The sequence below is a fragment of the Pipra filicauda genome, unplaced genomic scaffold, assembly GCF_003945595.2.
Source record: "Pipra filicauda isolate LSUMZ 115617 unplaced genomic scaffold, ASM394559v2 scaffold85_size2586006_pilon, whole genome shotgun sequence".
NCBI classification, from domain to species: domain Eukaryota; kingdom Metazoa; phylum Chordata; class Aves; order Passeriformes; family Pipridae; genus Pipra; species Pipra filicauda.
In genome coordinates this window covers 2,170,946-2,191,908 of record NW_024105042.1, presented here as the reverse complement: position 1 = coordinate 2,191,908, position 20,963 = coordinate 2,170,946, and the positions used below count along the sequence as shown (strand labels likewise).

The following is a 20,963-nucleotide window of genomic DNA, read 5'->3' as shown; positions in this document are numbered from 1 at the left end:
CATCTCTCTTGCCTGCAGAGAGACACCGTCACACCATGTCCAGACAGAGCCATGTTTATTGCCAAGGGGACATGGAGCTGTGCACGAGGGGTGTCAGACACAGGGTGATACCCCTCCTTGGAGGGTGGGGGTGGTTCTTGGTGGTGGCTCATGTTCCCTTCTTGCAGCAAAAACAGTGGGGGCAGGATGGGAGAAGCCAGGTGTGCAATTCTTGCCTTTTCCCACTAAGCATCGCTCTCCTGAAATAGGAGGCCTGGGCTGTAGCCCATGAGGGACCCCAGGGGCTGCCACCCCCCTCTTGTCTCCCCTGCAGGGCTGAGCTGGCAATGTCCTGATCATAGAGGTGCCAGCAAGGAACACACGGGAGGACACACAGCCCAGCAAGTCTGTCCTTCCACAGCTTCTCCTGTGTCACCATATGAAATGTTTTTGTCACCAGTCTCTCAGGTTCCCCCAGGAGGTGGCAGGAGCAGAAATAGCTGGGGGAATTTAGGGACCATGGCTGCTCCTGGAAAGTGCCATGAAGAGGAGGATGCTCCAGAGGGAGGCAGACCGGCAGACCCTTGTCCAGGGCTCTTCTTCCTCACTGTATGAGGACATTTCCCCACCCAAGGATTGTCTCACAGGTGACAGGGCTGTGCTTGAACCCCAGTTCTCCAACGGCACCACACAGGAGGGCAGAAACACGTGCTTGGGGCCACAGGGGCACTGCGGACATCAAGGGGATGTGGGTGCTGCGCTGGTCCCTCGTCATGCTGTAGGGCACTGTGGTGGCTGCCAGTCCTGCTGCTAGTGCATCTTGCTGCCTGCTGCTGCATCCGGCGCCCTGGGGAGAGGGGGCAGAGCCCTGTCAGGATCAGAGGGCCTGGGGATGCCACCTCCCCAGGGCATCCAGCCAGATATTTCACCTGTGGCCTCTTTGCAGGGGGCACACACCCCTTCACCAGCTGCTCCAATGCATTCGGGTAGTGAGCTCCTCGACATGTTTCTGTTCCTTGCCAAACCATCCTCTCCCAGAGAGGAAACCCTGGGGGGCAGACGTGGGAGAGCGGGCAGAGGCTGGCAGCCACCGAGGCCAGCCCCCACAATGTGAGATGTGTCCACTGCCCCTCTCCTGCCTGAGAGCGGGCAGCAGGAGAAACCCGCCAGTCCCATGCCGGAAAGGGATCCTGCACCCTGCAAGAGGCACAGGCACAGTGTGTCAGCCCCCAGCCCCCCTCCCTGTTCCTCACCCACCTCTCAGCAGCTGTCCAGCTCCCATGTGCCGAGGGACACCCAGCAGGGCCAGCCAAGTCCACACGTCCATGACAGTGTCTCTGTCACGCCTGGATGAAGAGACAGAAACTCGCCCTCCCTCCCAGTGTCCACTTTCAGCCAGGTGCCAGCTCCTATCTCCAGTTTGTGGCCACCATCAGTGGGTTTTTATACATAAATAGAGCTTCTAAATTTAAATAGATGCTTCTTTCTTTTTTTTTTTCTGTACAGCAAGTCTCAAAAGTGAGTAAAAGCCAAAGGAACGGCTGAGCCCGGGCCCGGCCCGGCTCTGCCATCCAGGAGGTAGTTTCGCCTGAGTCTTGTAACACTGCTGGCAAAGGGGTGGGAGAAGGGGCTGAAGGGGAGGAGGGTCCCGCTGGCAGAACCCCCCTCCCCAGCCCCTACACGGAGCTCTCATCCAGCTTCTCCACCAGCTGTGTGTGTTTCCGCTTCTCCAGAATCTTGCTGAGCTCCTCAGTGAAAGATGCGCTGTAGAGCGGGGAGACCAGAGGCTCCTCCTGCTGCTGTAGCAGCATGTAGCTGTTGCCGTTCATCTTGCGGAGGACGTTGGGCAGAGCCCCCATGCCGTTGGTGAGCTCAGCCGGCAGCGGGGGCGGCAGCGGGGGCACAGCAACCGGCAGCTCCTTGACGGGGGAAGTGGCAGCCGTGGGCGCCTCACCAGGGATGATCCGCAGGCAGCCATCAGGGTAGGTGAGCTCTTCCTCCTCCTCCTCCTCCCGGTGGCCCTTGCGCAGGCAGTTGGCTGAGACGGTCTGCAGCTCCACGCTGGATGGCCGTGGCTCCCCCAGCACGTACTTGCCCTTGCGCTTCTCCAGGCAGGACATGTAGAGGAGGACGGTGCTGAGCACGGCGCAGAGCACCACCAAGGTGACAATGGCAGAGATGTAAGCCACCTTCATGTCGTTGGCTGCCTGGCTGGCAGCGTGGGGTGGGGTGGCAGCTGTAGGGCTGCGGGGTATCTCGGGCAGCACAGTGAGGCTGTAGGCAGCCAGCAGCGTCTGAAGACCCCGCTCCTCCCCGTAGCAGCGGTACTCGCCGCTGTGCTGGGGCAGCGTGTCTGTCACCAGCAGCCCATCCACCCCCACACGCAGCCGGTCCTGCCCCATGCCCAGCACCTCACTGCCATTCAGCAGCCACACGGCTCGGGCCAGGTTGGAGCGCTGGTCGCAGGGCAGCAGCACATCGTCTCCCTGCAGCACTGTCCGGTTCTTCCATGGCAGGGAGCCTGTGGGGACACACACCGCCTCACACCTGTCCTGGCCACCCTAAGGGACGCTGGACACCAGCATCCCCATGGTCCCAAGGGGTGGCAGACTCACCTCGCCCGGAGATGCTCCGGCATCCCTTGTTGCCGCTCTGAATGTCCTGCACCAGCCCTGTGCTGCAAGGCAGGGGGAGCTTCAGCCATACAGCCTCGGTGCATACAGCCCACCCTTTACGAGGTCATGGCCACCAGAAGACCTACCACCAGACACTGGCCAGACCTTTGGGGGTGGCTCTGGGGTGACTGTGCCATGGAGGATGCACAGCAGCATAGGATGGGGCAGGTGGAAGGCTTGTGGGGACCCGGCTGGGGACAGGCACCCATCCCTACCTGTCCATGGTGGCGGTGGCACGGCAGGCCCTGCCATCCCAGGCACAGTAGGGGTCCCGGGCGAGGATGCAGTCATAGCAGGAGGTGTACCTGGCACAGGTGGCCAGGGGCACCTGCACGATCCCACTGGCTGCCCCCACATACAGGCTTCTCTGATGGGGAAAAGACTGGCTCAGCATTGATCTGGCTATGGGGTGCCCCATGGTGCCCAGAGATGCCCCCAGCAGAGCTCTCCCTTGATGGGGATGCACAAGAGGGCCCCCAGGTCACAGTCAGTGCCAGTGGGTGCAGCTGGCAAGGAGGCCAGGCTGCCCTGCTGCACTCCAGCACATATCCCAAGCTGGGCTGACCCAGGAGTCACATCCCCCCACTCCTGCAAAGAGCCCAATGGCAGCTTCACAGCACAAGCATACCCCATGTGTGATGGCCCCCTACTTCTTCTCCCTCACCTGGGCGTGAGAGATCACCAGGCTCTCCACGGGCTGCAGGTCCCTAAACACCTGCACCTCCTCCACGATGTGGATGCCAGAGCCCACCACCACAGCCTTGTGAAGCCAGCCGTCTCCTGGAGAGCAGAGCGGGGGGTTCAAGAGGGAATGTGTGGTGTGCCCCCTGTCCAGCACAGTCCTGGCAAACTTACCCCACACTCACCTGTCCCCATGAAGAGCACATCGTAGGAGTGGCCATCCAGGGCCTGCACTCTGTCCACGGCCAGCCGGCTGTACGCCACGCTCTTCTTCACCAGGAGCGGCTCCCCGCCAGCCGGCTTCACCTCCTCAAACATGAGCGGGTGCAGCTTGACAAAGTCCAGGACGCTGTTGGGCAAGTCCTGCGAGGAGTTGTAGCCCTTCCTGCGGGAGTGGTCCGTGATGCACTGCTCAGGGGAGATGGGGGTCAGAGGGGAATGTGGCTGTCCCGTGCCCCCCCTGCTCTGCACCCCCTGGCACTCACAGAGCCGGGCCGGGGCTCGGGCACTGCACCATCGTAGCGGGCCCACTTGCGAGTCGAGTCCTGGTACTCCATGTAGGGGCCCTCAAAGGCACGCTGCACTGCCGAGATGCTGTAGCGGCACACAGCCGAGGCCTCCATGGTCCTCCTGAGGGGCAGAACCTCACCTGAGTCTGGACAGACACATGACTGCTCCCAATTAATGCACCCACAGGTGTGCAGCACATGCCTGTGTATGCCCTCAAGCATCTCTGGTTCCCTCCCCCCTGTGCTGTAGATTTGTAGCCCCAGTTGTTTCGGCTGCTGCCTCACTCACCACTGTGCTGAGAGCGTGAAGGCAGCATAGAAGACAGTGCTGGCCCAGCCACCTCCATCCAGGCTGCAGACGCTGCGCAGCACCTCGTAGTAGGGGATGTAGCAGACCAAGCGCGCCTTCATGAAGGACGTCCACTTGCGCTGAAGGATCTTCTTCCCCCCCACATCACTCTGGGAGGGTGCGGGGAGCATTTTTGCACAGGCTGGTGGGGGGGTGCATTCCCCTCTACCCATGCCTTAGTTTCCCCCCAAATGGAGGCATGCTGCCCCTGCACCAAGAGGAGCAGTGCTTGGCTCCCTCTGGCTGGGAACATGCCTACCTTGCAGACACGGGCAACCCGAGCCACTCGGGCCACATGACTCTTGTCAAAGAAGGATGTGGTCTCCTCTCCCGCCCTCTCCGTGAAGAAGTAGTAGATTTTGTCATCATCACCTACAGGGCTGTCCCTGCTCTCCCGGACCAGCACAGATGCCACGAACTCGGCATCTGGGGACACGGAACAAGAAGTGGAGATTGGGGACCAACCACAGGATGGAGAATCCCTCCCTGCCTCAATTTCCTCTCACTGCAAACCACACAGGACTCCAGGACCACTCCCCACCCCTGCTCCACACGCTCCAAAGCATCCCACAGCCCATGATGCTGGTCACAGGACTGGGGGGGACATGGACATCTCACCATTTAGCCAGTGCAGTGGGGACTCCTCTGTCTTCAGTGGTCGCTGGTGCAGGTTCCTCCGAATGTCAGGAAGGCTCCGAAACTCGTAGCGCGTGGCCGTGTACAAGCCACCGTCTGAGCAGGGCAGGTACCCATCAGCATGGCCCTGCACCCTGGGGACAGCCCCACAGGCCACCAGCATCCCCATGCCCCAGGCAGATGAGGCAGAGGAGGATCAAGTCCTGGCTTGGTAAGGCCGCTGCACGCAGGGCCTACCTGGCTGGCACCACCTGCAGGGGTGCTGGGGATGGGGCCAGGATTTGTTGGCATCCCATATGTCCCCGCCAGCCCTGGAAAGGTGCCACTTACCCACAATGAGGCCGGTGTAGCCACGGGCAGGGTCATATGGGCACTTCTCCTTGCCTTCCTCAAAGTGGGACGGCAACATGAACCTGTTGGCATCCTTGGGGGGGAAAGGGAACCTGGTTAAACAGGAGGGGACAGACGTGCCTTACCTGCCAGCCTCACGCTCTTTGCAGAGGCTGCTAGCAGGGACAAAGCAGTGCCCACCAGCCGTGCCCTTGTCCAGGCAAGACGAATGCCCCCCGCACCCTCCAGCTGGTCAGAAACCACATGAACAGCCAGAGCCTCCAGCCAACAGCAGGGAGAGGGCTCTGCAGGGGAGGGGAGACCTGGCACCCCACTTAGGCATCACGTGGGCACTGGGCACGAGCCAGTCAGCGCAGCCAATGTTCCCAGGCTATGCCTGGCTGGCAGACGCTGCTCAGACAGGCTGGGCTCCCCCAGGTGCTGTCCCTGTCATGGCAGGAGTTATTTTCTTTGGGGTTTGCAGTTCAAAGCATGTCAAATAATGATGGGGCCCTTCCAGCTTGGCAGCTCCTCCACCTGATTTCCAGTATGCGCGATGGCCAAACCGGACCAGCAGCACAGCCATGGGAACAAGCATGGCCTCTCCAGGGCTCCCTGAACACACTGGGGACATGGCCCCAGGACCCTTTCTCCCCCAACCCAGGGAGGGAGGTGAACAAAGGGCAATTAAGTCTCCACTGACTCAAGGAGCTACTGAAAGGGGGTCAAAGTCCCATTGCCAGTGAACAAGGCTGCTCTTGGACACTCTGCCCTGAGTCACAGCCATATGGGAATTCCCAGCCTGGCCCAGAAAATCCCTAGGGAGGGGCTTCTGAGTCAGCCCCACCACTGTCACCCTTCCTGGGCACGCTTATGACTGGCTATCGGCCATTCTGCAGCCCCTGCTTTGAGGAGAGACCCTGCAATAGCAGGTGCTGGGGACCAGCCAGCTCCAGGGCTGGCACAGCCCATCCTGCTGAGCCCACATGCGTCCTCCATGGCACCAATCCACCCCCAGCTCTCTCATTATGGGGTCAGAGTCCAACCTCAGTGCCGAGGTGGGGACTTTGCGCATCTGCATTGTGGTGGCCGCGTCCTCAAACCTGCTCAGGCTAGCCTGGGGATCACTTGCCTCCCCCATGAGCCAGAGAGGGGCTGGGACAGGGGCAGAAAGGGAGTGGGGCTGCAGGATGAGACAGTAGGAGAGGACAGGGGGCTGCACCTCCCCAGGGTGACATCGTGGCAGGGGACAGGTGACAGCTGTGGGGCTGAGCAGTACTCACGATGGCAGCACAGAGCGGGTGGAAGGCGTAGGTCCCACAGGCGTAGAGGTGGGTGCTGTTCAGACGCTGCAGAAACCGCACGTGGTTGAAGCACTCGGTCTGTGAACGGGGAGCACAGGCATTACAAGCCAGGGAAAGCAACAGTAGCCCCTCCCAGCACCCACCCACTGGCTCTACCTTGTTGTTTTTGCCCTTCTGCTGGCAGTCCATCTGCTTCTCCGGGGAGGCTTCCCAGTGGATCTACAAGGGGAAGTGAGTTTGCTATTGTGTGATCCCCACTGCTGTGTGGTGCCCTGTCTCTGCAGGCTCCAGCCTCTATCAGAGCCATCAGAAATGACAAAATCCTCCTTTATTTAGAGAGGGTACGGTTCCTCAGAGCACAAGATGACACTCTGCACACATCCAACCAGCCCAGGTTGAGAGTGGTCCCACCCCCCAACCAGTGGGCAGACACCCCAGAGCATCTGTAGGAGCCTGGAGGATTTTGGGGTGTCCCTCCCTGGGGGAGCAAAGGGGTGCAGTTTTCCCCCTGCCTCTTGTTCTGCTGGGGTATCCCTGAAGCAGGCAGTTCTGAGCTTGGAGATGCCTCCCACCGCTGTTCCCACACTGCCTGGCTGGGGAGAAGCACCAGGAGTCCACAGGAGATCTGGGGACAGACCTGGAGACATCCCCTTCAGGCAAGACCTGAGATGGAGAGCGGGAGGATGAGCAGGGATAGAGTGGCCATGATTCAGACAGGGATCGGGTAGCGTGGGACAGGAGAGGACAACCAGCCAGCAGCAGGCAGAGGCCGGGCTCACCGTGCGGTGGGAGCCGTCGGCCACGTCACTGGAGTTGAGGGCGAAGATGGCTCCCCTGGCGCCCACATAGAGGATGCCCCGGTCGTCCTCCAGCAGCAGGGTGCTGTAGTTGAGGGTGTGTGCATTGAAGCGCCGGACGCCCGACAGCTCTGCAAAGGGAACAGGGGTCTGAGGGGGGACCCCGGGGCAGGCACGGCGCAAGCCACTGGGAAAAGACAAGAGGACGGAGCTGGAAGTGGGCGGGAAGGCACCCGCTGAAGTTATCAGGTAGACAGTGCTTGGTGCCAGCAGTTACAGCAGGAGGAAAGGAAGAGAGGAGGCTTGGTAGGAGGTAAAAGGCACTAATTGGGCTCAGGCTTACTGCAGAAATTTCTCCCCACTAATTAAAGCACAGCTCAGAGGCGGGAGCTGCGATATCCATGCCCAGCACGAACCTGCCATGGTGTTCAGGGAATTGCTGAAGGAAGCAAAAACATCCCGGCAGTGCCCCCGGCTCTGAACTGAGCCCAGCCAGCCCAAAGGGAAGGATAAAAAAACCTGAACCAAGACTGCCATGCAAGAGGAGGGCTTCTGCAGTGAGGCTGGGCACTCCTGCCCACCAAACCAAAGAAACCACCCAATTTGAGGTGCTGAGAATTGTGAGGTGGGACTCAGCCCTGGCCACAGGGACCCCAAATAAGACTTGGACCCTCCCACAGCAGGAAGAGAAAATCCCATGAGACTTGGGACTCTGGAGGCAGCTGCAAAGGTAATTACTACCCCCCACCATAAAAGCAGGCATTGCCAGGAGAGAAAAGGGCACCCCAACTGTTAATGAAACTCTCTCCCACCACTGATTGTTGAGTTGAGCTTCACTAACGAGGTCAATGAAGTTGTGTGGATGCCTAAGGGACAATGACACTTCTGAGCTCACTGACAACACACAGGCTGGATGTCAAAAGCCCAGTGGCAATTAGAGAAAATCAAGAAGAAAGCTCCAACTATTTGGGCCATAAGAGCCCAGCCCAGGTGTGATGCCCAGCTAAGGACACCCTCCAAGGGCTGCTGGGCAGGGCCAGGGGCTGGCCAAGGCTGGCTCCCTGCATGTCCTTGTCCCCTTCTGGCTTTTGGGGAAATGACTTGAGGCACCAAGAGCTAGACAGCCATGTGGTCTCCGATTTCTGGAGCACAGGGGATCAGAGGACCCCTTGTAGCCACCAAACCATGCTGAGCCCCCCACTCCAGCAGGGTGGCAAAGATTAGATGCAGTCATGGTGCACCAAAGCCAGTGCTAGCAAGATCCCAAACCTCACTGCTGCCACCAGGACCCACACCCCCTTACCATCAAAGGTGACTGTTGTCCTGGGAGTGGCATCCAGGTCGGTGGCAGACCGCCGTGATGGGTATCCCATCGCTGCCACCACCGCCATGACAAGAGTCGTCATGACATGTGCCGTATCTCCATTCATCTTCCTGCTCTTGTGGCAAGGGCAGCTGCCCCAGCCACTGCCAGCAGGTTGGCACAGCTGATCCTCGGGACAGGCTCTCCAGCTCCCTGGGACAGGGCTGGCCACCAAACCCTCCTGAAACACAGAACACCAAGTCAGACACTCTTGCTGTCCCAGCACCTCACAAGCAAGCTGGCTTGAGAAGCAGCCAGCTGCATAGACGCATGGATGCTTGACCAGGCACGGCCTCATACCAGAGATGGCTTCAGGGAGAAACAAACCCTCATTAGCCAAAGGGGAAACAAAGGCATGGTACAAGGAATCGAGCCTGCAGCCAGCACAGGCCATGGAAGGGAGCTGGAGTGGAGGGACCTCCTGCAGCATCCCCCTGAGGATGACCTCCCTCCCCTCTGTCACAGTGGGGGCAGTCGCTTACTGACTGCTTGGGTCAGCTGCTCAGAGACTCATTTTCCTCCAGGCTACTCCCTCCTTTGCTCCCAAACTTCTGCTCTTACAGCTCCCCCTGACAGAAGGATATGCTTTGGCACAGCCAGCTGATCCTCCATTGCATTTCACACCCAAACAGCAGGCACATTTGCCCTCCAAAACTAAAGAATAGAGCTCAGGCCCAAGCCCCTCTGTGGGTCATTGGTACACTTGGGTACCCCAAGTCCTGCTCCCCAGAGTGGCTGCAGCAGGATGGGCAGCAGTGGGGGTCCTGGGAAGCCCAAGGTCTCCATTCCTTCCCAAAAGCCCAGCTGGCCATCTCCTGCCATGCAAGATACTTGTCCCCAGTTTTGCCTCTCCTGAAATGATGAGACTCCCGAGGACAGAGGCATGGGAAGGACGCTTCAGGCATGCAGAGACGCAAGGTGAAGAAAAACCCATACAGGAACTATTTGGCATCTCCATCAAGCCTTTTCAAGCGGAAACAGTTTTTCCCCCACAGTGTTTTTCAATGAGATTTCAGTTTCTCTTTCATCCCAAGCTCAGCATCTACTTTGGCTCTCACTTTCATGCATTTTTGATTCCTCACAAATAAGCCCCCACCTCTCCCAGCTGCACTGAGCAAAGCCCCCAGTTCATCTTGCAGGCATTAAAAGACAACTGTGTATCTCTGAGACAGAGCTCCCCAGAAGCAACAAGCACCTCTATGTTTGCTTAGGGCTTATAAATATATATATATATATATATATATATACACATTTATATATTTATAAAAACCAAATACCTGGCCCTGTAGAGAAGCTGCTCAAACATGCTCAGTGCAGACGATTTCCCTGAAGCAAATACTTTGCTGTGTCTCGGGTAAAGGGGAGGTAAAACTAATGTGAAACCAAAGTGAAAAGAGCTTTGGGGCCAAAAAGGAGAAGCAAAGGGCTGCATGTGGATTCAGTCATAGTTCTGCAGCTTGCATCAAAGTGGGTTCAGACCCAGACCTCACACCTGCACTGGCCACTGCTCCAGAGCATTTCAGGAATGGGGCAGACAGGAAATGTGTCCCCCTGCTCCCTGCTACCTCCCTGCCCCCCAGGAACCAGACAAGCACAGAGTACCCAAAGAGCACCCCACCCTGGGTGCAGGCAGGGTGCTGCCTGTGGGACTGAGCTCCATGGAGAGCAGATCCCAGAGCATCCTCCCTCTAAGTAACTCCTGTTTCTGGGACAAGCCCTGTCCAGACCGAGGATCTGCCCATGAACAATGGGCCTGGCAGGACAATGCAAGGCAGGTGAGTGCAGATGGAGGTCAACGAGAAAGCAGTTGCTTTGGTGATATCACGTCTAGCATGAGCCAAACCCACCAGGCTTTGTGAGCAAAACAAGTGGTGGGGTCACACCTGAAGCACCAAAGCCACTGGCCAGCCCTATGCTGACACCTCTCCATTCCACCAGAGGACCACTCTGGCAGCTGCAGGGACCCTTCCTCAGGACCCCACACAGGGAGAGGAGCCTGGAATCACGCATAAGCCACAACAGCTGCTGGACCTGGGATGGGAAGGTAGAGGGGAGTATGAAACTTTTTATGACAAGGCAAACAATGATCTCTAATAAACAAGTAACAACCCTACATGCTGCCAGGCGTCCTCACCCTATCTGCCCTGGACAAACAATCCCTGAACTTTGCCTGCTGCTTGGCTCCTGATGCGGTGGGGATTGGAGCTGGGAGCAGGGCTGGGCAGGGAGGCAGGGATGGTGCTTATCGAAGGGCAAGCACTGTGCTGTGAGCCAGCGCCGGCTAACATTTAACCATTGAGAGCACCGAGCCAGCACAGGGGGACGAAAACAAAAATAATAAATTAAGCTGGGGGTCTGTGCAGGATTCCTAGCCAGGCAGGGGGCAGCAGCCTCCCATGCTGCCAGGGCTGGATCCTCTGCTTTTTCAGAGAAGCAGCTACACCCATTTCCAAAGACTCCTTTGCCCGAGATCAGATGTAACTTTGTCCTAAAGAACATTTAATCAGTTACGTTGTAAGAGCTAGTTAATATTTTACTCAAAGGGAAGGGCTGTTCCAAGCTTCCCTATTTTTTTTATTTTCAAGTTTTTATTTTTCATACCTAGAGTGGGGGAGAAAGAGCAAGAAGGAACTGAAACCATCCTTGGCTCCCCTCAGGTCATCACCCCGGGCTGCACCCACACCAAACACCCCCAAACGCATCATTTCCCTCTTGTCAGGATGCAAGTTCTAAACTCAGGGTGAAGCCAAGGGCCCAGGCAGGAAGCAAAGGAGGTCATGGTCCATGGGACACACTGGTAGGGCTGGGGGCAGCTGAGCTGCTCAAGTACAGCACTTCAATGGGAAATCAAGAAAAGCTGGAAATGGAAAAGCCACAGAGTTTTTTCTAGCGGAGAGAAACAAAAAGCGGAGAGGGAGAGGCTGAAAAGCAGCAGCAGCTCAAACGAAACCAGGGGTTTCAGACAAAAACTGCCCAGAAAAGCCCAGCCCCCCCACCCAGGAGTGAGCTCCCAAGCCCCTTGGCACCTCACCTACTTCCCAGAACAGCGGGGGCCGACATAGGACCTCAAATCCGACCTCAGCTCTCACCCTGGCTGGCGACACTGAAGGAGGATGGTGGAAGCAGGACACAGCCTGGAGAGGGCTGAAGCCTGGAACCAGCCACTCTAGTCGCAGCATGTAACATCCATGGAGGCAAAAGCTCACCCTCCTACGGCTGGCTATCGGTACTTCTACAGGATTCAGCCGCAGCTCCCAGCATGGAGCCAGACCCAGGCACCATCTCTCACCGGTGGGGTGGGTTTGCTGGTCCCTTGGGAACACCAGGAAAGCAGCGGGGCGGCGGAGGCGTGCCGGCGTGGGCGAGCGCGCAGGGGAGCGAGCGAGCCCCGGTCAGGTCTGACTGGGTTTACTGGGTCACGACGGAAGCTGTGTGAGCATGACTGTGCCGGCATCAGCCTCCCACCGGCAGCCAGCCGGCACAGCACACCCAAACGGGCTGGCCCAGCCGGCACCTCCTTAAAAACCCCATGACCAGTGTCTCCGGAGGAGTAAAAAGCTTTTGATGAGTGAATTTCACGGTGGCAGGTCTCGCCAACCTGGATCCGACCAAAGAAACTGGCCAAGGAAACCAGCCAAAGCTGCCACACGCCTCGACAGCAACTGCATCAGGAGCTTCTGCAGCACATGGTGGCCCCTTCCCACTGCCCCGTGGCCCCCAAAGTCAAAAGGCAGCAAAACCTAGGAGCAAAAGCAGTCTGCAAGCTGCAGTGCAGGGAAGCTGCACTGTCTGTGGGGCTGGCAAACATGGAGAAACCTCAGACGGGGTCTTATGGACCCCCATGGCTGTTTCCTTGGCAGAACAGCTAAAAATTATGTCAGCTTTTTAATTTCAAAGGAACTCAGGAGAAAGAGTGGAAACGTTGGGTGGGAGCAGCATTTCTCCGGCTTACCCTCAGCATCCATTCTGGATGGCAGGACAGAGATTTGCAGAGTGAGATCGGTCTTTCCCATCCCACCACTCCCTAAACAGCTCGTGGTTGCTCCACAAAGATCTAGTAAAGCCCAAGTAAGCTCCCAGAATGGCTGCTGAACATTTCTCCCCTCTCATGGGCTGCTCCTCTTAGCATCACAGACCACCACAAGCAAGCACTGCTGGCTTCCCAGTGGGAGCCAGACATTTCCAGTAGGTCTCCTACAGGTTATGGGGTTGCAAACCAGCCTTAACAACATACCCATCAGGGACTGCACCAGAAGATACCACTTACACTTGGCTTTTTCATGGCAGCCCAGCCCAGTCACTCCAAACCCCATGAAGCTGACTCAACTTTACTCACTGGGGCCAACCATGGCACGTGCCCCCGCAGCCCCCTCAGCTCCCCCACCACTCACTCCCCCCGCCACATTTCCACTGGCCCTGCACTGTTTTACCTCCCCCCAGGGACCTGCACGAATTGCCCTCAGGTTCAGCCAAAACAGCCCAACTCGTTCCGGCTGCGGGTGGGGGGAAAGGCACCAGCCCCAGGGGATGAGATGGGGAGAGCTCCCAGGCGTGGGAACAGCCATTGAGTTATGGGAAAGGAGCCATCGGGGATGGGAGACAAGCCTGGCACCGGCCTGGCTGCAAGCGCAATGCGTTTTGGGCCCCTCTTTCCCGGAGGCGGCAGACCTTGGGTGGGAAATCCTGCGAGATGCGGGAAGAGGAGACGGGATGGAGGTTGCCAGGCAACTTTAATTCAGCCCTTGACGAACTTCCAGCACTTTGCCTCTGCTGCAGAGCCCAACCAGCAAATGATAAAACATCAGATCCACCTCGAGCCAGTGGTGTCCATCTGTCCATCCATCTATTCAAGGGGCTTGCTCATGGCCTCGTGCCTGGGTTGCCCTGCAAGGACATTGGTCCCCCGGCAGCATTCCCGAAGCCTGAGATGAACCACTGTTCCCGGCACAGATTTGCAGGGGCAGGATTTGACCCGTGGGACTGGACTGGCGCTGCTGCACAGATATTTCTCAACCAGCCAGGATTTTTGTCAACAACAGCGAGAAAAAAATGTGAACTTGCTGAAAGCCCTCCAGGAAGAGGGGATCCATGCTGGGTCGGGGAGGGAAGGAGCACAGTGACCTCCTGGGAGCCCCTCACTGGGTTTATTTTAGTTGCTTTCTTTAAACAAAACCATGCTTGACCCTGAGGTGCTTCAGCAGACACACACTAGAGCTTCCGCTATTTAGGAAGCATATATATCTCTCCTTTACCCAAATTTGGGATTTGGGCACAGAGGAAGGGAAGAAGAGCTGCAACATCGGCTCTTCTCACGGAACATCCTGCCGTGCTCCCTGTGCAAAGCCCCCCCCCCAGCACAGCCATCATCGAGCCAGGGAGGTGGGTGGTGCACTCCAGGCCATGGGAACGAGCTCCAAATTTCCACAGCACAGCCCCCATCTGCCATCAGCAGAGCCCAGCACATCCGGCAGAGGAGAGCACCCAGCTCTGATCCCAGCAACGTCACTGCAGGGAGGAAACACAGGAAGGAGAAAAGTGATGGATGGGAGAGGGAGCAGGGACAGTCAGGGATGTGGGCCAGTTTAAGGGGCACCAGCGCCGATGGGAGCCAGACATCTAAACAACCCTGAAAAGACAAACTGATCCCTCTGCAATAAAAACAACAGCCCAATTTCTGACAAATTCACCCTCCTGGCCCCTAGCACCACATCCCCCTGCAGCATTCCTCTGGGGAATGTTGTCCACCCAACGAGGCGCAGGGACCAGTGATTGTGTCTCCTCTGCATGGTTGCAGGGATCAGGGTGTGTTAGCTTCTCCCAGGCTCCCTGTTTTCACTAATCTCACAAGAACTTGTTCCTCTCCTCCATCAGGTCGAGTCTGATGTGGAGCAGGAGGTTCAAAGAGGCTGCCAGGCAGGAACAGAGCTCACAGCCAAGTCTCCATGACAGTTCTCCAGCCATTCCCATCCAAACCCATCCCAAAAAATCCAACTGAGAAAATAAAGCAAGCTGCTCCAGCCTGTGCCATGGGCAGGCATCACCTGCCTAAAGCTGTCTCTGCCAGGCACGGGGATGGCTTCACTTCAGCTGCTCCTGACATGCCACAAGCAGATGGCAAGAGCACAGTGCCCAGGATGGCAGAACAGAGCACTCCTCCACTGCCCACCCTAATGGAAAACCCACCAACACCAGCTGTTAGTTGAAACAGTTCCTTGACAAGCTCCAGAACCCTTGCTCAGAGCTGGCCTCGGAGGGAAGGGTAGGAGAGGAGGCTGAAGGCCAAACCCTTGCAGCTCAGCGGTGGGACCAAGAGCACTAAAGGATACCACAGCCAGATTAGATACGGAACCCCCGGACAGAGCAGCAAATCTCCCCTCACCCGAGCAATTCCCCATATGCTGGAGGCCATTTGGTTCTTGCAAGACAGCAAGGAGGACACAGTCCCCATGGCTTTTCCCTCCTTTAAAGCCCATATCCCCCCTGTGGAAACCCCACAGCAGAGCCCTGGGGTGATCCCGAAGCGCAGGAGCACCTGAGAGCCCAGCAGGGAGTCGTGCAGGAAATGGGAAGTGTAACCAGATGCTGCTGAGACTCAGTGGCCTGGCTCTGACTTCATCTACCACCAGCACACCTCCACACCAGGCCATGGGGGAGGCAGAATGTAGCTAGCAAGCCCCGGTATGTGGGGTGCACATCCCTGGGGGTCCCACCTCCTCCACTGTGAGGAAGAGGCAGGCTCAATGCTAACAACATCACCCCAAACCCCAACATCTTCTATCCTTTCCTGCCTGATTTGCAGCATGACCACTTGCCAGCAGCCTGGACAGACAGACAGACAGCCCTCCACATCACAGCAAATTCTCCCAGCGAGGGGGCGTCTGCATCCAAGTGGCTCAGTTGTGTATGCAATCTGCAATTCAGCCTTCAAAGGCTTTGTGGCTGAAGCACATTGTCTCCTCGGCAGAAGCAGCAAAATAATTGTAGAATTAAATTCCCAGGAACAATTAGAAAGAAAATGAGAGAAAAATCCCAACCTTAAATGTAAAAGGACAACTCAAAGCCAGCAGATTTCAGGGCTTTTTGAGGCATCTGAATCCATTTGCTCATCCCTATGGCTGCACTGTGTTTCATTTCACTGGGCTCGTACAATGCAAGACACGGAATTAACTCGGGTGTTTGTTTAGAGCCGGTTTGTCTTCCAGTTTTTTTTCCAAAGCCAGGTTTGAGTTTCAAAGACACTTCTTGGCAATGCCTGGGGTTCCCACCGCTGGTGTGGTGTGGGGCTTTCCCAAGGGGAAACAGAGGCTCAGAAATCATACACAACCTAGGTTCCCCTTGGAAGCGGGGGCAAGAGGTGGAGCACAACCCAGCTTGTCTGGCGTGAAAATGGGGCTTTCTGCTGCAAGTTTGTCCCTCTGCCTTTTATTTATTCCAAAGATAAACTGTTTTCTTTTCCAACATCCAGCAAAACCAGACGATGGGAGCAGTTTTAGGGCTTCCAGCTTCATCAACCTCTTCTTGTTTCTTTCACTTTTCCTCCAACAAAGCTTCAATATGCGGTCAAACCCAGTTTTGATATTCAAGCTTGCATTCAAAACTGCACAGCAAAAAGCAGTAGTATCTGGCCTTTCCCACAGTCGTTTGCATACCACCAGCTTTGCTGCCCCAAAACCAAATCCCCACATTATTTACATGGGCTGGGCTTTGCAACAGGCAAAAAAGAGCCTTCCATCAGGTAACGGAGGAGGGATTGTACCTTGAGGGAGCTTTTAAGCAGCAAGAAAAGCAGAACCCAGAGCACACCCTGAATCGACAAGCTGCATCTCGGCCCCCGCACCAGTCGGTAACATGGTACCTGAAATCCTCATCCTCCTTCATCTCCAAACAGCAGAGCTCGGGCCCTGGGAAGAAGGAGGGGTGGATTTGGTGATGACCTTGTTATTGCAAAGCCCTCATGCTTGTAAATCACCAGGAGCTGGTGGCACAGCCAGGCAGGGAGGGATGACGGCAGCAGCATTTCCTCCTGAAGCACCAACCCAGCAGGGAGCTCTCACCTTTGAACAGGAACAGGCGCCGCACCACTGCCGGGGGGGAGGGGGGGGTGGAGGGGGGGAGGGAAGGGGGCTTTCGCAGCAGGGATACATAAAAAGCTCTGAGGGCATCATCCCCACCCCTCCAAGAGGCAGCAGGTCCCCCGGGACAGGCTCCCCCCTGCCACAAAACCGCCCATCACATGAGCCGCTTCCCAACAGGTCTCGTCAAGATGCCAAGCAGAGCTGGCGGGCAAGCACAGGGAGGGAAATTCCCCACATGCGGCCAGGCGAGGCTGGCACCACGTCTCCAATGCACCCACTGCTGCCCTCCTGCACAGGTTGCCGGAGGAGCCCCCCTTGCCAGCCCTGCTGAGCACACCTGGATGCTTTTTCCCAGCACATGACCTGCCAGATTTGCTGAATAAACCTCCCAGCTCCAGCAAACCCTCTGCATTCCTGGTGGGTAAAGTGGTGAAAGGTTCAAATGGATGTTGGAAAAGGCAGGGGGGGAGAACAAAACTACAACACAAAGCCTCATCTGCAGGAACCGAAAGGGTGTTGGGGTTTGGGGTTTTTTGTTCCCCTCAGGTTGCAACACAAAAACAAAGACATGATAGGGATCTTTCCTGCTGGGGGCAGCTCCCTGCCCCTCATCCCTCTGGGCAGAACAAGCCCGGCCAAACCGAGATGAAGGAGAGACCTGTCCTGCGGGGCAGCATCCCCGCAGCCGTGAGGGTCATCCTGCCTCAGGTTTGGGGCTCAGGTTGGGGGGGCCCCAGCCTGTGCCCGCTGCAGGGGGAGGCAAAGCAGCCAGAGCCCACAGTGGCAGGACAACTAGCACCAAAAACACCGCTGTTGTTATTAATAATTTCCCTCCATCTGAGTGAATCTGCACTCCTCATCCATTTTGGGAAGCCTCTTTGTCTTTGGAGACCGTTTTTCTTGGTACCTGAAGAGCCTTATCATGGTTCCCCCTCCCACTTCGTGCTCTCAGTTTTAAAGGCCAGGGGCAAGTCACCGGCCCACGTGGGTACGGATGGAAAGGGAAACAAGAGCCCCAAATCCCAGAGCTGCCTGGCTGCACAGCAGGTACCTTCTACCCTCAGACTAGTACAGAGATGCAGCTCAACCCCAATGCAGAGAAGCCCCCAGCATAAGCTGGTCTGCTTCACCCAGGGGCATCTGCAGCCCCCACAGCAGTGCAACCCAAGGAGATGAATCCCAAAGAGTCAAGGCTCAGACAAGCCACATTCTATGATCACCCCCTGATTCCCAAAAGGAAGCAGAGGGGGACAGGGATTGCACTGCACCATCTGCACCGGTTTTGTATCTTGTCCCAGCCATCTGAAACTCCAGCTGCCCCCAAGGAACACTCAGCCTCCCCAGTAGTCCCCTTCCCTGCAGACCCGTGATCCCCCTAGCTGGCTGGGGAAGGGAAGGGCTGTATCCAGCCCTCTCCTCCTGGAGCTGGTGCCCTGTCTGTCTGCAGTTCTCATCACTGTGTTCCCTCACACCCTCAGCATGTCCCCCTGTCACTCCCACTCAGGTCCCCCAGCCCCATCTCACCCCACACCCCAAACTGTCCTCAGAGAAAACTCCCCACACTGCCATCAGATCCAGCATATCCCACCTCCCCTCCCGCTCATAACCCCCAAATCCTCACTCTGCATCAGACCTACCCTGAACCCCTCTCCATCCTGTCTCCAAGGCTCTGCCCTCTTGTTTTCCCCAAGGCATAAACTTCAACCTCTGCAGGTCAGAACCCTGCTCCTCCTTCTCCGGACCCTACCTGGGCGTGCAGCACTCACACCCAGCACCCTACATCCTGCCTGTGGACTCAGCATCCGAATCCACTACCCCAGATTCTGCCTGTGGACTCAGAACCCAGACCCAGCACCCAAGCATGCAGACCCAGCACCCCCAGTCCTGCCTGTGGAACCAGACCAAGACCCAGCACCCCAAACCCACCACCCTGAACTGAGACCTTGCCTGCAGACTCAGAACCCAGATACAGCACTGCAAACCCTGCCTGCAGACCCAGACACAGAACCTCAGGTCCTACCAAGGGACCCTGACCCAGCACCCCAAATCCAGCACCCCAGATTCTGCCTGTGGACTCAGCACCCCAACCCAGCACCCGAGCACGCAGACCCAGCACCTCCAATCCTGCCTGTGGACCCGGACTGAGACCCAGCACTCCAGGTCCAACACCCCCAACCCTGCCTGTGGATTCAGCACCTGGACCCAGCACCCCTAATGCTCCTGTGGACCTGAACCAAGACTCAGCGCCCATGATCCTGCTTGTGTACACAGCACCCGTACCCCGCACCCCAGATCCTGCCTGCAGACTCAGCACTCGGATCTAGCACCCCAAACCCTGCCTGCAGACCCAGACCAGCACCCCCGGCCTTACTAAGGGACTCAACACCCGCACCCAGCACTCCAGATCTCGCCTGTGGACTCAGCAACGAGCCCCAGCCCCCTTCCCTGTGCACGCAGCACCCGCACCCAGCAGCACGATCCAGCTTTCCGGATCCTGCCGGCGGACGCGGCGCCCAAACCCAGCACTGCCGGCCTGCGGACCCGCACCCCGCACCCGCACCAGCCGGGCTGGCCCCGTTCGCGTCTCCCCGGCACTTGCCTGGTGCGGTGCGGTGGCGCAGCAGGTGCGGGCGGTGCGGGCGGCACGGCGCGGCAGGGTGCGATGCGGCCCGGCACGGCTCGGTACGGCGGCACGACACGGCACGACAGAGCTCGACAGGGCTCGGCTCGGCAGCGCAGCCCGGCTGTGCGCGACCCCGCCGAGCCGGACCGAGCCGCGCCGGGGCCCCCGCACCGCCCTCTGCCGGCCGTGCCCGGCCCGCAGCCGCCGACGCGGGGCCGCGCCGAGAAGGAGGAGGAGGAAAAGAAGGGAAGCGGGACGGGGCTGCCCCTGCCTGCGCTGGGTGGAACCAGGTGGCAGCATGTCCCTCGGCAGACAGGGAGGGGATGCTGCCGTGCAGCCTCTGGTCAGCACCCAACATGTGGGGTGGGCTGGGGACTCACTCAGCACGGGTGGTTTGGGTGATGCAGCCCCAAAAAGGTCTGTGTGCAAACCCTTTTGCGAGACCAGGGAGGCAGAGGGCCGGTATTGTGGGCTGATGACTATGAAAAAGCGTGACCAAACAAGGGTAAGCATCATCCTGCTCTGGCAACACAGCACATGCCACCAGTTCCATCACACTGCAACCCCCAGTCAGTGCCACCAGTGTCAGCACAGTGCAGCCCTCAGCTGGTGCCACGGTGCTTGCCAAGGTTCCTTGCTCCCCAAAGCCACCCTGGCATCCTGCACCACACGCCTGACTCAGGCACCATGCCCCATCTTCTCTCTGTTCTCAGTATGCGTCTCCCCATTTACCCATGGTGGAAGCTTGTTTGGAAACACAGGCAGGTAATGGTTTCTCTGGGGGCCTGTGTGGAGCCTTTTTATCCTGGGTGGCTTCTGTAGCTCCTCCCCACAAGCAGGAGCTGCCAGGTTCAGGCCTGTGTTTGCTTACCTTTCGCAAGCTTCCAGCACCTGGCCAACCCTCCCTCCTCACCCCTCACAGCTTCAGCAGGCCTCCTGAAAGCTGTGTGTAATCAGCAGGTTGGATCTAGGGCAGTTGGAAATCAGCTGGAGTGGGAGGTGGGGAGATGCTGTACCTGTGCACGTTAGTGGCGTGGTGGGGTGCTGCCAGCCCATGGTTACAAAGCCATGTGGTGCCCAGTCCCAGCACCATCCTGGCTCAACCCCTCCACTCCACACCAACCCCTTCAAGGGGTGAGGTCTCCAGGAAGGACCACCCTGACCCCACACCCTGCAGACCTGGAGCCAGACCTACAACAGGGCTTAGAGTTGAGTAAGCTGTGCTGAAGTTGCTGAGCACTGGGAGTCTGGGAATAAGGGTCAGCCCCAGTTGTGTTCCCACCACTCCTGGACCCTTTAGCATCACTAAGGGTGGAAGGGCCAGGGTGTTCCCAGGGGGAATCTGACTCATATGCTGTTTTCAAAGCCTCTAACTGTCAGGATCCTGCCTCCTACAAATACTGTGGGTGGGAAGGAGGGTAGCAGAGGTTTGAATCCCCCCAGTCCTCAGCTGAGGAGGGACCCATCTGGGTGCTCCTGCTGACCGGTGGCTCTGTCACCCTTGCACACACTCACCAAGCAGCCACTATTCCCTTGCCCAGTACGATATGCCAAGACCTATTCGCACTCCCAGGGACCCCAGAAGAACAAAGCAGAGACACTACCAGACTACTCTGGTACTCTCTGCCTTCCCGCCCTCACC

At 57.8% G+C, this 20,963-nt stretch overlaps 1 protein-coding gene across 3 annotated transcripts; it reads right to left on the bottom strand.

Moving 5' to 3' along the window:
- Positions 1–38: 38 nt before the first annotated feature.
- On the bottom strand, positions 39–19,468 carry SEMA4G (semaphorin 4G). 3 transcript variants are annotated; one of them, XM_027738664.2, is made up of 17 exons: positions 19,298–19,468; positions 8,564–8,804; positions 7,243–7,391; positions 6,620–6,682; positions 6,443–6,541; positions 5,160–5,253; positions 4,812–4,925; positions 4,453–4,619; positions 4,134–4,303; positions 3,821–3,965; positions 3,521–3,743; positions 3,319–3,434; positions 2,870–3,021; positions 2,595–2,656; positions 1,237–2,500; positions 909–1,027; positions 39–826 (listed from the first exon to the last, which is right to left on the bottom strand). In XM_027738664.2, the coding sequence occupies exons 2-15, from the start codon at positions 8,688–8,690 to the stop codon at positions 1,656–1,658; spliced, it is 2,526 nt and encodes an 841-aa protein (XP_027594465.1). In that variant the 5' UTR covers positions 8,691–8,804; positions 19,298–19,468; the 3' UTR covers positions 39–826; positions 909–1,027; positions 1,237–1,655. The 3 variants fall into 3 exon arrangements, with proteins under 3 accessions (XP_027594465.1, XP_027594457.2, XP_027594459.2); XM_027738656.2 differs by lacking the exon at positions 19,298–19,468 and having other exon boundaries at positions 8,564–9,091; XM_027738658.2 differs by lacking the exons at positions 909–1,027; positions 19,298–19,468 and having other exon boundaries at positions 8,564–9,091.
- Positions 19,469–20,963: the final 1,495 nt, after the last annotated feature.